This window comes from Temnothorax curvispinosus, unplaced genomic scaffold, assembly GCF_003070985.1.
Source record: "Temnothorax curvispinosus isolate PA1 unplaced genomic scaffold, ASM307098v1 QBEX01000209.1, whole genome shotgun sequence".
Lineage (NCBI taxonomy): Eukaryota > Metazoa > Arthropoda > Insecta > Hymenoptera > Formicidae > Temnothorax > Temnothorax curvispinosus.
This window is the reverse complement of record NW_020209989.1, coordinates 345001-361295: the sequence shown is the minus strand read 5'-3', so window position 1 is coordinate 361295 and position 16295 is coordinate 345001. Positions and strand designations below refer to the sequence as shown.

Sequence of the window (16295 nt, the reverse complement as noted above, 5' to 3'; positions counted from 1 at the left end):
CACGTGTCCCCGCAATGTGATCCGCGCGCATGCATCGCCGATAAGTGCACTATCGCCTTTCCCTTGCCAGTGACACACGAGACTCGGCACCATACGAGCATTAATAATTTTCATATTCAATTTCAACTTAACAATAATTTAGCGATATGGCGGACATTTGCAGGAATATTGAAAATCGAACAGTCGTTTTCTTTTCTATTCTGTCACAAATACGCACCTCGTTACGCACAAGCGAGAATCTCCGCGAGAGATAGTCACGGGTTCACCGCCCGTTGATATTTCCTATATCGAAAAGGGCAGCGAACTCGAGAAATGAACGACGAATACGCAAATGGGGGAGCACATGATACCACGTGGCAGGTTGGAAAATTCGCACTGACTTTGGCTTCTTCGCGACTTGAGTTTGCTGGCGGTCTTTCCCATTTTCCCGCCAGTCGCATGCCAGCGGCTGCCCGTGAGCGCCGCAGGAATTCCCGCCGGTGAATTCAATCGAGGGTGCACTGCGGGAAGCGAAACAATTCGGACGGCGCGGCACTGACACGGCACGGCTGTAGCACCCTGCGACGCAGCCTGACCGTAGCATAATGCGATACCGAGCTAACTGAGCGCAAACACACTAGAAAGAAGGGACCAGACCGACCCACCGATACGCAAGTGGTGCTCGCAGGAGGAGGAGAACGTGACCGGCAGCGTGAGGAGAGACGCAGAGTGCGGGGGAGGCTGATAGAACGAGAGAGACAGAGAGACAGAGAGAAAGAGAGAGACGGAGAGAGAATATGATATAACTTGCTTGGGACTCTTGGGAGAGAGATAGTTGTACGGTAGAGAAGGAGGGAACCAAACGAGCAAATGGCAGAGACGACTGCTGTTTAACAAACGATACTGTCGCCAGACGTAGTAGCGCATGATGGCCTTCAACTGGTATTCGAGCCTTTACATTCTCGAACGTTTTAATCAGAGTTGAACAACGCGAAAATCCAAAAGATATATTCTTAGATATTTTTTTTTTTACATTTACGAATATGGAATTCCGAATATGGAAACACTGCGTTCAGAATTTGAAATGATTTTTGAACGAGCCGCGTCGAATAATTTTTCAACGAACAATTAAAACCATCCAAATCAGGACATGTAATTTATTTTTTTAACTATTTGAGCCTCAACGGGGGATTTCGCTTTTGGAATCTTGTTATTGTGAAACTCGATAAACGGACCGTGCACTCGATCGCACTTGTTAGTGTCTATTGATATTCCTCTCGATATTCCACGCTTTCCTGAAACGTTGTTCAATGTTTGAGTACTATTAAGAACCATTTGCTCTCAGAACTTTAAGTGTAAAACAACAATAGAGATATAAAATAAAGGTAAAAAAGGAAAGGTAAAAGAAGAATCCTTAAGGGACACTCCTCAGAAATGATAATCTTAGAAATGAACCTGAAAGTTTGCGAGAAAAAAGACCGAAGAATTCCGATGTGGAGGAAGAGAGAGAAGGAGAGAGAAAGAGAGAAAGAGACAGAAAAGAATACGTGCACAAGTGTCCGACACGCAGATGCAAGGCAACGTGATTCTTCCCGAGGAGTCAACTCGTGATGTCATCGGAAACCCGGACTTGTTCCAGCTAAATGCGACTTCACACATTAATCCGAGGTTTCCTTTTTTCTGTCGTGTCAGCAGGTTTCGCAAAGACGCAAATGCAATAGGCGACGAGTTATGGTCTGCAAACCACCTGTTGGACATTTCGACATATATTCCCGGACATGCGTGCATGTCGGTCGCTCACCGAATTCGCGTCACTTTGCTTGATGTCACGTTTCTTATTTGTGAAGTTTATAAATAGAGAATGATACGATAGAGTCGATTAAACCTTAGGTCGCAGAATGGAAAGATCAATGACGCCTTTCTTATCCTCCTTTAATTAATATCAGAGATTGTTTTTCGCTGCACCACAAGCTACGATTGCATTTAAGTTCAAAATTATTTTTTTCAAAATGCAAAATATTTTTGAGCTCCTGGATTTTAGTTGCCGAATATACACGGCGTCGAAAAATTGCTCGTCGACAGGCGATAGCGCTTTCTATAGTCGCAATGAGAAGATTAATTAATACGCCAAGCCCCTGGAAGGTAACGCAAACAAGACATGATGTAGCGCTTAGGCCTTGTTTATTGGTGCTGTTTGTCGGAATACATCGAGTTTTACAGTCAATATTTTCTATACAACAATTTCTGCCGTATTACACATTTTCTCTATACATCATACATACACAGAATAGTTATTTTGTATACACACGTCGACTAGATCTCATAGTGTCATTTTATTTAGGCTCCGAAGGACCGATTTAATGCGAGAAAGAAGGTTTCAACTCGCGACGTATTTCCCCGAATGAGAAACACGCTTGCTGAATAAATTGCACATCCGCTATGAATAAATTGACATTCTGGTCGATCCTTTCTGCTTTCCCTCTTTCGCTCATCCTCTCTGATTGTTTCTGGAGATCTATTCGAAAAATATGGCTAATTAAAGGTTCTATTCTAACATATGACGTTGATCGTTGACATTTTTCCTGTAGGCTAACTGTATTCCGATTTGTCGTAACTGAATCCAATTGTCAGTATGAATTTATAGAGTGGTCTGATACGCAAAGGATGTTCTTCCCTTCAACTAGACTCACATCAATTTACGAGCGATGCTTATCACGTGCAGTAACTGAATATCGGCGATTACATAAATATTTGCCACAGGCAGGCTCGCTGTCAGACACTTCGAAATATTTACAAGCAGATGAAGTACTGAGAATGACACAAAGATATAAGCGATATACTTAACTGATACTTAACTGATATACGATTGTCTAAATATTTTATACTGTGAATTAAGAGGGACATCGATCTAATCCATTTGCAAAAGTTGTCGCTCAATAAAAATTAACTCCGAACTGGTCAGACTAATTCGTAAATGTAGTTCGAACAACAACTTATCTACACTTTCTCATATTTTGTCATTCTTAGTGCTTCAAATAATTAACGATACTCTCCTTCATTCAGCATGCCTTTAGAATATAATATATAAGATAGAAATAATGATTGTTAAAATCAAAGGAATAGTCAGTGACTCGTCGATGCAAATGTAATGTATTTCATTTGACAATGCGAGAAACTTTTGTTCGTTAATAAGGCTAATCGGAAGCACCGATAGTAACGCTAAGCAGTCGCTTCGCTATCCTTCCTCGCGATCTAATCGATCCGTTAAAATTTCCCTTGCGTTCCAAAGATCGCATTTGTTATCTTCTAATCTTTGTCTCTGTATCGTACAGACACGCACAGACACACAAGAGATACGTATGCTATACTATATAGTATAAACGAGCAGACGAACGACGTGCAATGTATACGAATGTCCGGTGACGCTCGCGTTTCAACCTTGCAAATGGAGAAATGGCTTATCAAGAAATCATCCGCGTCTGTATTAGAAAATTATTCATGCACACATTGTTCGCGCAAAATTCGACTTCTGTTCCTGTACAAACATATTCTCGTAGAAACATGTATAACGGATCGTATTGACGGGGAAAAACTTATTCAGGGGTAAATAAAGGGATGACTTATATTAGAAGAAAGCCGAAATTCACAGCTGCGAAATGTGCGATTATTTGGCATTAAGAGAAAAGATACCCCGCAAAGCCTAATACCTTCGAGCAATTAAGGTTCGAAGCCATGTGCGGAGGCGGAGACAATGTCTCAACGGAGATGGTAAACAGGATAATGGTATTTATTTCCCAAGATGAATGAGATAAGCAAGAAAAAAAATTCAAATGGACAGAAGAAGAAAAGCTAAAGATGATAACAAATCAAAATGTAGGAAGAATGTTAGGTAGAAAGAGTGGGTGCATCTCATTAGGGAATCTTTAGCAAAAAAGGATTAAAATAAAAAAAATTGAAATTTAACAAAAATATTAAAAATAAAAAAGATATGGGATATGAAATATACTTTTTAAGTGTTTAAGAAATTAATGTACCTATATTAATTTCTTGAATACTTTTGCGAAGTCTTTTAGATATCCAAACATTGTGATTTTCTTTACAACTAATTAATTTTCTCTCAAATTAATTGTAAAGAATAAATAATCATCACAATCTGTACAACATTGCTGAAAATAGAACTAAGGATTTGTAACAAGCGTTTTATTTTTTTAAAAGTCTCGAAACTTAAAACGTAACAGGATCTCCTCAGAAGACTTTGCATGGAATCTATGTTGGTTTCACATTTGGATACCTAAGAGTTAAGAAAATTGCGGTCGAGGTATAAGTATTTCGGGGACATTCTGTATAAAAAGAAGTATATTGTGTAGTCTGCGTATAGTTGTCTCCCTTCCGCTGTGAGATACAAAAGAAATGATTCTTGTAAAAACAAGTGTAGGCAGGTACTGTGTTATGTTTCGCTGGAATTCTTTTCGATTGCTGTCTCGCTATTTTGCCCTCCAAGGGTCCGCGATTAACGTCGGTCGCCGAGTTCGTGGGTTTGACGATCTCATCTAAAATACTTTCATGTGTTTCATGAGTTTCGATTTCTTCGAACGCTTTTTCACGGAAAATCGCTACTTTTAACATTGTTAGTTATTCAACTATTCTCTTCCCCGATAGAAAAGTGTGGGGTCTTTGCGCATATCGACACTCGTTCCTTTTAGAAGAACTTTACGAAAGATGGAAGTCCTCTCTGCACGAGTTATTCATACTGTTATTTATACGGTTATTTCTTTTTAACAGGTGTAAATGATATGAAAAACGTCTTGTTCTGTGGTCTATCGATAGCGGTCTACATTTGACGATAAGTCGGCGCAGTACGAGTTAGAATCTTGATATGTGCGGAACACAATATACGAAATATCAAAAACTCCTTATAATGAAATTACAAAGTTCAAAATATATAGGCTCTCTCTCTCGAAAGGTCCAACACTGGACAAATAATCGCGTTGGAAAACGGCATTGAAATAGGCCAACTGTTGTGATTTCTACCAAATTGTACATCTTGGCTTTCCCATGATCTCCGATGCAGATCTAACGCCACATGAAACAATCTATATTAATATAATAACTATGTTAATATAATAACTATTACGCCCGACACAATGAGGATATTAATGGATCCTCGAAAATACGTATGAATGCGTGAACCGAAGAATTTCAATATAGTTCAAATTTTTACGGCAAAATATGTGAAACCCGCATGTCAATAATGGAATAACACTGATTCCCTGCGCGCATGTAAGCGGATTTTATTACATTTATCATGCTCTGGTACATGGATTCTCTTTCTTTATATAATATGCTAAAGTATATGCCAGTATATAAAGGTAGCTAAGAATTTGACACATATTTAAATATCATCGTATCTTCATAACTTCTTCATAACTTGAAACTCAAAAGAGAAATATTAATATATTGCAAAAATTAATGAGAAAATCTTATAAACAATCAATTGTGTTTTAAATAATGAGATTTAAAATGAGAATGGAATATCGAATTGAGGCATTTTATCTGTTTTTCCATGTCCATTATAACTGTCACTCTGTCGTAAAACTCCAGGAACGAGTGCAATGCAATTGACAGTAATAAAGCGCATGACTTTCTACGTTTAGTCTCTAAGCGCCGGTCACGATAAGGATAAACGACTTGCGTCGCAAATTTCGCAAAGTTGCCACAAAATAACTCTGCAAACGTTACGCGGCTCTTTGCAATGTAGTACGACACACATTACATCGAATGCTGAGAAAATAACTCTGTAAGAGAGATAAGGACACATTTGAACGTTAGGCCATATTTAAACAATTCAAGTATACGGCAATAGAAAATTTTCTTTAGGTTCTTAAGTGTTCTTCAAAAGCGTTATTTTCGACAAGCGTAAAAAGACGCTGAAAATCTTTTATTGGAGGGGCGTGATATTCGAATTGTTTAAAATTGTTTATTGCTCAAATGTATCTCCTTCTACTCTACTTTACGTCCGATAAATGGACAACTCCTATACATAGAAAAACCTAAGGGTTTGCCTCTTGTTTTCTCTTCGTATAAGAGCAGCGCAATTATACGTTGGTTGTCTTTAGATGTGCTCTGCGTCTTAGTAGTCTAATCTCAAAATAATTTATCTCGCACCTTCGTACGTCGAAAGCTTACGAGGCCTTTATATTTCATCGCGCGCGCGTGTGTAGCTTCTTTTTTTTCTCTCATATTGAAATACGCGCGATGTCTCACCGACATTGCATATCTTGTACATAATATAAATGCATGAAGCTCCCCCGTCGTTCTTTAGGCGCTGATTCCTGTTTTGTGCGTGTGGTAATCAGATAGACGTCATTCCCGTCGAGGAAAGAAGCGGAACCGGAAGAACGCGGCGATTTACAGGAGGGCACAGGCGGTGCCGTGCATCACCTCGGAGATGAACATCGGCGTACCGGCGCTGAGGCCGCCGTCGCCCTTCCCTTGCTCGCCCTTGTCGTAGTCGCAATCGAAGTAGTGGCTCTGGAACAGAACGCGATTAACGGTGATACTGCTTGTACCTTTCGGAACTTCAAACATAAAATCGCGAGCCGAGTCAACAAAAAACTGTTATTTGAGTTATTTCAATCAATCATTCCAATTTAAATTTATCTCTTTTTCTGTCAGTTTTATTAAAAAAAAAATGTTTTTTGACAATTTATATGTTTTGTTATCGGTACAGTTTGAATTATCGAGACTTGAATTTATATGAAATATATATCTCGAATAGCGGAAACGTGTTTTTAGAAATGTACCTGGCAATCCAAACATCTGCAATGATCGCTCATTTTGCAAGTTATGCCCCACTGCTTCGCCATTGCCTTGTAGAACTCTTTGCTCGATTTATGAAGTATCTTCGGTCCTTTGGCTGCTTTCCTGTCCCCACCCCCAGGTCCGCCACTTCCATCGTCACCCCCGTCACCGTCTTCGTCGTCTTCCATGCTCTTTTCGTTACTGGGAACCTGCTTCTCCTTGTCCCCCTCCTTTGCGATAGCTGATGATTCCATTCGTGTCTAAATTGCAATATTTTTGTGATTGAGAAAGACCGAAAAATGATAAGAACAGAGAATGTTAAACTTCGGGTTGATAAGATTCCGAAATTTTGATAAGTAAGAAATTACGAAACGACATTTCGCACGCACATAGAGTGATTTAATGTAGCGTGCAGCCTGTGGCGAGTGATCGCTACTGGCAACAGCTGTACGTGTGACACGACTGTTTGTTACATTGTGATGTATGGACAACGTCGCGCGAATTATCGCACGACGGATCACACGAGGTCCACGTGTACACTGTTAATCCCGCAGGTTGCATTTTCCATCAACGAGCTGTCGTAGATATCGACCTCGGGACGCTTCGAGCCGCATATTTCGCGTTCCACGATATTCCGTCCTGTATAGAATTAATCGAGCGCATTGCTACACGTAATCCTCGAAATTGAACGCGGGTCGCGCAAACAGCTCTCGGTTGACACGATCAAAAATGTCGAGTATGTTTTTTTTTATCGTCATCCATGCGATACATAATATCCGTATCGAAAACGATCAATAAAATCTCCCATCCGAGGTATGGCGCACTCACCTCTTCGAGAACGTGCTCGTACGAGGGCGGAGGCGAGCTGGGAATCGTCTGCTCGTTCCTAACCGACAAACAATTCTTGTCCGTTTCCGCCTCGGGTACATCCGCAAACTCGTCTGTACCCGACGGCAACGACTGATTAATTTGCCGTTGCTGTTCCTCGGATTCCACGCTGTTGCTGCGACTATCGCCGGAGCTGCGCGATTTCAGCATCTTCGAGAAACGGAGCTTGAACGGCGCCAGCTTGACGAATTTCTTCGTTCTCGTGGCCTACGAAAAGGACGGAGATCGTGTTTTCATTTGCGAGATGAGTCTTTCATCGAGAAACCATTTCGCAAGTAACGGTAGTATCCGAGGATTCACGTGGATATAGAGTGAAATATTCGTCCTACATTTCGAGCCAACTTTTAAATTAACAACTGCACAATTCTGAATCAATCAACGTGTAAGAATTTAAGGAAAAAACACGCTGAAAAGAAAGAAGTGAGAGATGTATTAACTTCGATAAAAAAAAAGGAGTATTATAATAATTAAAATAAGAATGAGAGATTCGATAAGAACAAAAGCAAAAATTTTAAGTATTGGAGATTAGTATACGGGCCACAGATGTAAGGAGGCGAAACAAAAGTGAAAATTTATTCTTCTTAGATCGATAATAATTTCAAATTTTTTGATTCGAGATAGGTGACTCGGCTCGGGACGAGAATTTTACTCTATACCCGCGAGATCACGCAACTGCACCGGATGCATCTGTCGTTGACCTACTGACCGAGTTTGCGGATATTGGCGGTCGACGTACCGCCGCCACTCGACTTGGTGCATTTGCGGCCGACTTTACAGACGCGAAGCTTACCCCGCCCTTAAGCTCCTTCCGGAAAGGAGAGGCCGATGGAATCGAGGACGAGCCCGAACGATGATTCTGGCACGTTGTGCCGCTCGATATTATCATTTTGATTCGATGCGGCGCGCGAAAATAATATTTGCCGTCGCTGTTAGTTGTCTGCTTCAAATAAAATATAAGATCAGCTTTCTGAATTATTATTAAAATATTGTTATTAGTATTGTCACATGCGATGCGCGGGCGTTCGTACTTCAATCTAGATGATCAACTGAATTTGCCGGAGACCATTATTAATTAACTGAATTTCGTTAGTGAGCGTGATGGATGAAGGATAACAAGATTCCGAATTTTGTGTTGCGAGCGGGCAAACCCGGGGTAAACACAGAGAAGATTGAAGTGCCAGTCTTCATCGCCGTGCCAGAGAGCAAAACCGCTAGATAAATCGATAAGCTAATAAAGATCGAGCTAGAGATCAACTTCGATCGTATCTCGCATATCTCCCGCAAGCCGCAAGTGGAGTAAGTCCTACTTAAGGTCAGACCTCCTACCGACCGCGACCGCGACATTCAAATTGTGTCACGGGATCCTTGCGGTTGACAAAGTCACAGGAACAATAGAGTACGGACGGTTTTCCAATACGTATATTCGCAAGTGGAACATACCTATTTGTGGTCGGACGTGTCGCGATGCCATAAATGGCGGCTGTTGTTAGGATTTGGCGAGTGATGAAGATTACTCGGCAGTTCGGACAATGCCGTTTCCCGCGACGGAATTGCATCTCTTTTCCTCCCGCTCTCGCACGCGGGAACATAAGGACAGAATTATACAATCCTCAGCGTGCAATTGCGGCGAAGAAAATGCGAAGATTAAAATTGAACCACGCTTGAACAAAAAGTAACGAGCTCTATTTAACAACTCGAGGAAGCCGAGAACTTTAGCTTAACTTTAACGGAGTATTAAGAAAATTTAACGAAAGTTTTATATCAGTTGCAGCGTGGATGAGAAAACTTGCTTATTAAGCATGTTTCATTGCATATAGTCAATTCCGAGGACGTTCGATTATCAAAAAATTCAATTTAATTACGCAAAACTCGACCGCACGCGCGTGAAGTGGCCAAGTTTTAATCGGAATGCAAAATGTAACTCGGGCGAACAAACGGACGAGCGTAAAACTCTGATGAAAAATTCCATCTGGACGGAAATCACCGCTCAACGGATAAGATAGACGGATAGGGCGACGTTTTATCGTACAAATGAAACAGGCGACAAAGTAGGTTGCATCGGTCGGTGGGGCGAGAATCCACGCGTTTCCATCTACCCTCTCGCTTCCTTCTTTCCCTCCCCCCTTTTCCCCTTCTGTTGCGCAGGACTGGACGGCGTGTCAGTGGCCCGAGCTGGTACCAACGCACTCCCATCCTGGGCCAACACCTCTCGTCCTAGTTTCCTCCTCGCTTGGCTTCATCCACCCCTTGGTACTTTCATCCCTGTCCAGAGGTGCCTATCAACCGACCCCTTTCTCTCTCTCTCTCTCTCTCTTTACTTGGCAATCTCCCTGCGGGTGTATATCTACGGAGAGTCGCGTCCATCTTCCGCTCGGTGCATTTTTACTCATTTCTCCTGTTTTCTCGTTCCATTACGATAACTTAACGTGTTTACATCTCAGTCTTGCTGGGAACGTTTCGGCGTTTGTAGATGCACGATATTTCCGCTATTCTTTCCTTTTTTTCCTTTTTTACGCACCTCATTTGCAGTTTCTAACGAAAATTGTGAGAAGACTGCCACTCATATCGCATGATTTACGTTCAATCTTCTCTATGCTTATAGACGCCGAGCAATTTGAGTATATTACATAAGTTAAATAACTTGAACTAATCATTGCTGAGTGATCTACCGTGAGATAATATTAACAAAAGAGATATATTATAATTGAAATTTTTTCGCTATAATACGCCGTTTTTCAATCAAATATTTGTTTAGCGCTAATTACGGGGCATAAATACGGAGTAGGCTTTATGAGGACGAGACATGAGAGCTGTTTGAAAAATCGTGGTGGACGACAATCGTATTGTGCGATCTTATTAAAACTTTTTCGGAGTGGCAGTTAATGTCAGGCTCTTAATGAATATTCCATCAAGCACAAATTGAAGAATAATTTACGAAGGCGATCATTGTTCGTCTGTCGTGATGATTAATAGATATCACATCCCGGTTGTGATGTATCAAACTGGGGGCTACGTAGATGAAAAAAGATTTATCCGTCAGTTCTCCCAATTCTAAGCGCGCGCGTCCCTGTCAGATTCTTGTAAACGAGGTCTCGTGGTTTTAAAAGCCCTGGGGGAACGTTCACGAGAATCCCCGAAATGGAAAGCAGGATTGTCACACAGGGCCGAGTAGACAAAGTGGCGCGACTCGTTAATGCATTATTCCATTTGTTTATCGTCAAATACGTAAGCGTTAAATATAAACGTTTTCATTATTATTTCGCGGCATGCCAGAAGCAATGCAGTTAACGCTTTGACATGGCATAAAAGTCGTTTGGAAACGAATGCGCAGTTTGAATGCACACGGGAAGACCCGCGATCGAATTGGGATTTTCAGCGCGGATCGTATTTTGTAAGAGATAATTGTGTCGCCGGCGGCGATGGAATGCCAGTGACACCCGATTGCAAAATTTCCAGTGGATTTGGGTCACTCGGTGTCCTAGGTTCGACGGTGCATTAATGACAGCTGCAATGTGCAATGCAAGTGAAACATCGCGCTCGGGGTATTCTAAAACTTCTTGCTGACAGCCCCAATCATTCATTTCTTATTCAACCTTCATAATTTATGTTACAAATATACGAATGGTAATTTTCTTATCAAAATACGAGGGAAAAGTATAAGAAGCGAACGTACATAGCGGAACGTTTTTCATCGTTTAATGTACGTGTAATGGAGAATTCAACATTATGTGCGATGGCAGATATTTGACATTCCGATATCCGACGGAAGAACGTGCTTTCTACTCCATCTAACGAGATTTCTCTCTCGAATAAAAAAATAAATCTATATCTATTGAATATCTATTGAATCTGATTTCACACATCAAACAACAGATGCAGCGTGAATCTTTCGTAATAATCCTTGTTAATGGGCACCTTGGTGAATGGTCCTCTAAAATATCAACGTCTCCACATAATGCGCTTTCAACAAGCAACAAATATCACAAACTATTCTGAAACAATCGAACGATGCTTGACATTGTCGGATGACGTTACGCCATTGGCATTGCCCGCCACATCATTTACCTATGTCTGAATGTCTCGCGCCATCGACATGAAACACTCTCTATTGAAACTTTTCGCGTCTCCGGACCGTAGGGTGTCGAGAACACGCTGACACAATATGTTAACGAATGGGAACAATCGCGACTGCATAAGTTGCGTGGTCGATCGCGCGTTCAGCTGAATATTGTGTTTGGAAATGACTCTCTTTGTCGTAGCTATTTTATTGAAATATTTAAACTAATTCTTGATTTCTATTTAGCCATTAAAGACAATCGTTTTATTTTTAGGACATAAATTTCATTATAAACAAAATCATTTTAATGATAAGTGAGGAATGGTGAGAAAAATGAAATAATAATAACAATGAATTTTATTCTCTACAACATATATAACAATACAAAATAGATACTAGTAAATAAACGGTGCAAAATTGACAAAATATTGTTCAAATGGTTCAAAATGGTAATAATTGTAAAAATAAAACATAAAATTTGAAAAGGCGAGATTAATATCTAACAAATTTCTGAAAAATCATCAAAAATCCTGCTTGCGAATGAAATGTGTATATGGAAAGAAGAGATTTAGATAAGAACATCGGAAGGAAGTTCATAAATTTTCCTTTTTGTTTAATGCAAGTTTGAGGATATTGGCGTTCATTATCCTTTATAATTATGCATAGTCATTAATTATAAGTTCGTCCAACTATAAATATCTTAAGAGTACGGCGCATTTGAATTAAAGCAGATAGTGAACATATGAATAATAAATGTAACGGAGCGAGCAGTAAAATAAGAAGACGTGAAAGCGTCTCAGAGAAAAGAGTGATAAAAGCGGTCATTAAAGTCGACCAACAAATTATAGAGCACTTTTACGGCCGGTCAGATAAGTAAATTTACGCAATTTTGCATTATTTGCGCAACGTGAATAGAGACACCGATCGCATTAATTATAAAATATCGGCAAAATTGCAAACACTATAACTGATATATGTCGTCGTAGAGTGTACTTTTTCTCAAGAAAAACTTGATGGTCGACTCTTCGATCAATTTTGATCACTGTGTATCAAAGAGTATAAAGGAGGATATTTCCTGGTGAAATCGGATACACATCGTCATCAAAGGGTTCTAGGGAGAAAAATCCACAAGACCCAGTATCGACTTTGTCAAGCAACATAGCGATCTGATGGCATCCCTTCAATGGGATCTGCTTTTTTCACGAAAATACTTGGAAAAATTATATGATTACGCTCCAAGATTACGCTTTAATTATTTTATTTAAAATATAGTCTGGAATTATTAGTTTTGGAAATTACAAAAAAACATTTACCAAACCATTCCCTTTTTTCGATATAAAGAAAGTTTCTCTTCTGTTCTATATTTCGTGTATATTTTTATGCGGGCAGGCATTCACTCGAAAAAAACAAAGAAAACAATTTTTTTGAAAAATGATTTTCCATATAAATCCTCTTCTATATAATTAAAAAATGCATAACAAAGTTTCTTTTCGTAAGATAAGTTTTGAGAAAAGTAATTTAGGAACTTAAAATATTAATAATTTGTAATATTAACCATTACACCAAATTATTATTTAACGGGGACATTCGCGAATAATATTTAAAGGTTTAAATCAGAACATATCTTTTGTCGTAACTTAACGATAGTCGAGGAATATGTCATAAATCCGATATATCGACAGTGTAAAACGTGTATGTATGTTTATGCAACACGTGCATGGAAAGTGCCTCATTACGCACGCTACGCGTGCGTGATAGACCACTTTCCAGGCACTTGCAACATAAAATAGGGAGTGTAAGTCGTGTGTAAAGATGAACTTGTTACACAAATAACTATTTATTCGCATTTATACCGTATATTTTTGTATATTTTATGGTCTTTTGTCAAATCAAGAATTCACGGCGAGCAAGGAAATAGAAATTGCGTTTATTAATTATTACACTGACAAGACATCCATGCAGAATCTTTAATGCATCATCCGTATTGCTATTTCACCTACATTGTACGTGTCGGGAATACATATCGAGGATGCATTATCGCTTGCAACTGGATATCTCGGTGGAAAGCACGTCTCGAGGTTTCTCGCGAGACGCCTTCGATCGTCTCGTACTGAAAAGTTTGCGGGTCATTCGTCGAATTTCTGGCTGCACTTTCGTCGTTGTCAGAACATGTCACACCGCATGATATGCTTCAACGATCGTAGAGAAAGCTTAGCTCTATATCGCGATGATATGTTACATATACAAGGCGTAACGTTTCATGATCGCTATTAATCTTAACTCATGAGACAATCTTTTCCATATTATTAAGGTAGTAATCTTTGTTTTATAAATTCCGCGCATTTTTATAGTATATGAATGATATATTAACCCTCAATTAGCATACATGTGCTAATTCGCACCACTTTTTTTTCGTTTAGCACTTTATATATTTCAATTTTTCATATAAAAATCATTTCTTTTTCCTAAAAAAAAGTGCACTACTCGATTGTCAGGGAAATTTTACATAAATTTATATTAAAAATGACTGAGACACGACAGTTAAAAGTTGTCAAAATCTCAAATCGCACTAGTGTGGCATTTGAGGTGGCCCAACCGAGGTGTGCTAATTGAGGGTTAATACAAAGCAGATTTTGTAATCATAAAATGCAAATGTCCGCGTGAAAACAGTTTACTTGTAGCTTTGTAAAGCAAGTGAAATACGCAGACTGATTAATTTTAATTTATTCCGGATATGTGACCGACTTTAATGTTTGAGATGACGCGGCGATCCCGCTTAATACTTAATTCTGCATAAGCTTGCAATTGCGTTCGCTAGCGAATCTTCTTTAGCAATATAGATTGACTTTGGATTTGCCCGAGCGAATCTAACTGAAGAAAGAGCGTGGCATTTCTGACACACCCTGTATAGTTCCACACGAGAGTATATTTGCTGTTGTAAGTCGATACTACGAGGGTCGAGGAAAACAGAATTCACCTCCCTTGTCGATGGTTAGATGAGTAAGATGTCTGGCTTTTATTCAGGTCAGATTTGTGGGTGCTTTCATTCTAACGAAATAAAGCGAACAAACAATTCTAACTATATAAACGAGAACCCTGCTCTTCTTTAATAGGCATGAAACGCTATATAGTTTCATAAAAACGATTGAAAATGCGAGCGTTGTACGAATCAAGCTAATATCGGCAGATGAGATAAGCCTTCTGTCGCACGTGTTCTCAACGATGCCGTGACTTGTGTTTGTAATGTTATTTTTTTTTATTACATCTCACAAAACGGTGAGGTATAACAAAACATTTAAGACCTCTATAACTTTTCCGAGACGTCGCCGTTCGAATCACAATGCGTCCGTCACTCGTCGTCCGACGTAGGACGATAACGGAGAAACGTCCACGACGTTATCAACCCCCCTCGACGCGACATCTCGTGGGATATCGTCAGCGAGACGGATAATGTCAGAGCAGAACGATCACTTCCGGGAAAGGGACAGCGCGTAGGCGGTGGTAGCACAAGGGATGCAGCGGGGTGCAAATACAGATAGAACGCGACGTGTCGGGGGTGTCTTTAGCGAGAATACACGCACACCCTGTCGAAATATTCCGCTCTCCGCCATCGTTTTATTGATCGCCGATGTAGACACGCGTCTGGAAACACCGACGCAATTGTACATACAAGAGGATACACACACGCACGCACACACACACACATACATACATACATACACACACGTATACCATGTAACTCGCACGCAGGGCAGCCCGTACCTTGTCGGATAACACTCGGTCCGTTCAACGCGAATATTTCGTTTTAACGACGTTTCCGCGATGGATTTTTACATCCGCGAATGTCACATCGGCGCGGGATTCTCGCCGCGAATCTACTGTACTCACGTGATTTTTCCGCTTGCGCGTATTGCTGCGTTTTCTTGATAACAGTGGCACGGGCGTCCGGATGCGTGGTGGCTCGTGCGTAGTATCAGACCGCGACAGCCATGTTGGCAAAGGGGGTGTAGCGCCCCTAACCGGCCTGCCTCGAAGTACAAGTTCTCACCCGCTCTCTCACCCTCTTCGCTTGCGCCGCCTCCTCCCGTCCACCTACCCTCTCACTGCCGCCCACTTACCCTAGGCTGAATGAAATTTTCGATGCGCGAGTCATTAATCAATCGAGAAACTTAGCTCAATATATAAACATATCATAAAATAGGGTAATAATATCAGATGTCTTGAGAACACTAAATGTCTCGCAGCTTTTCTAACCGATCGAGGTTGTAAAAGTATTTTTTTTTTAGCAATGTTAAAGGAAATAATTTGTAACAATTTTTTAATTTTTAATATCGCTCGTTTTCGTAACTAAATTTTAAATTGATATTATATTAAAATAAATTCTATTTTAAATTAATTAAAAATTATTGATTCTGATTTATTATTTACTTTTTTTTTTAAGAAAGTTAATCAGATGCATTTTATTTATTTTACATGTCTTTATTTTGCTAGAAAGAAATCGAGTCTGAATTGACTAAAAAATCCATAGTGAAAATTATGTCCAGTGATTTCGAGACATTCTGTATGCATC

The 16295-nt window shown here is 40.0% G+C and overlaps 1 protein-coding gene across 1 annotated transcript; it reads right to left on the bottom strand.

The window, feature by feature from the left end:
- Positions 1 to 2143: 2143 nt before the first annotated feature.
- Positions 2144 to 15878, bottom strand: LOC112465782. The gene is made up of 5 exons (XM_025033548.1): positions 15844 to 15878; positions 15614 to 15749; positions 7609 to 7875; positions 6783 to 7040; positions 2144 to 6510 (listed from the first exon to the last, which is right to left on the bottom strand). Exons 1-5 carry the CDS (start codon positions 15876 to 15878, stop codon positions 6388 to 6390), a joined length of 819 nt encoding a protein of 272 aa, XP_024889316.1. The 3' UTR covers positions 2144 to 6387.
- Positions 15879 to 16295: the final 417 nt, after the last annotated feature.

Coding starts and splice junctions, on each gene's coding strand:
- LOC112465782 (XM_025033548.1), bottom strand. CDS start 15,878: ATGACTCGCGCATCGAAAATTTCATTCAGCCTAGG. Junction 15,750..15,843: donor AAAATTTCATTCAGCCTAGG/GTAAGTGGGCGG, acceptor ACTTCGAGGCAG/GCCGGTTAGGGGCGCTACAC. Junction 7,876..15,613: donor CGCGCAAGCGGAAAAATCAC/GTGAGTACAGTA, acceptor TCCTTTTCGTAG/GCCACGAGAACGAAGAAATT.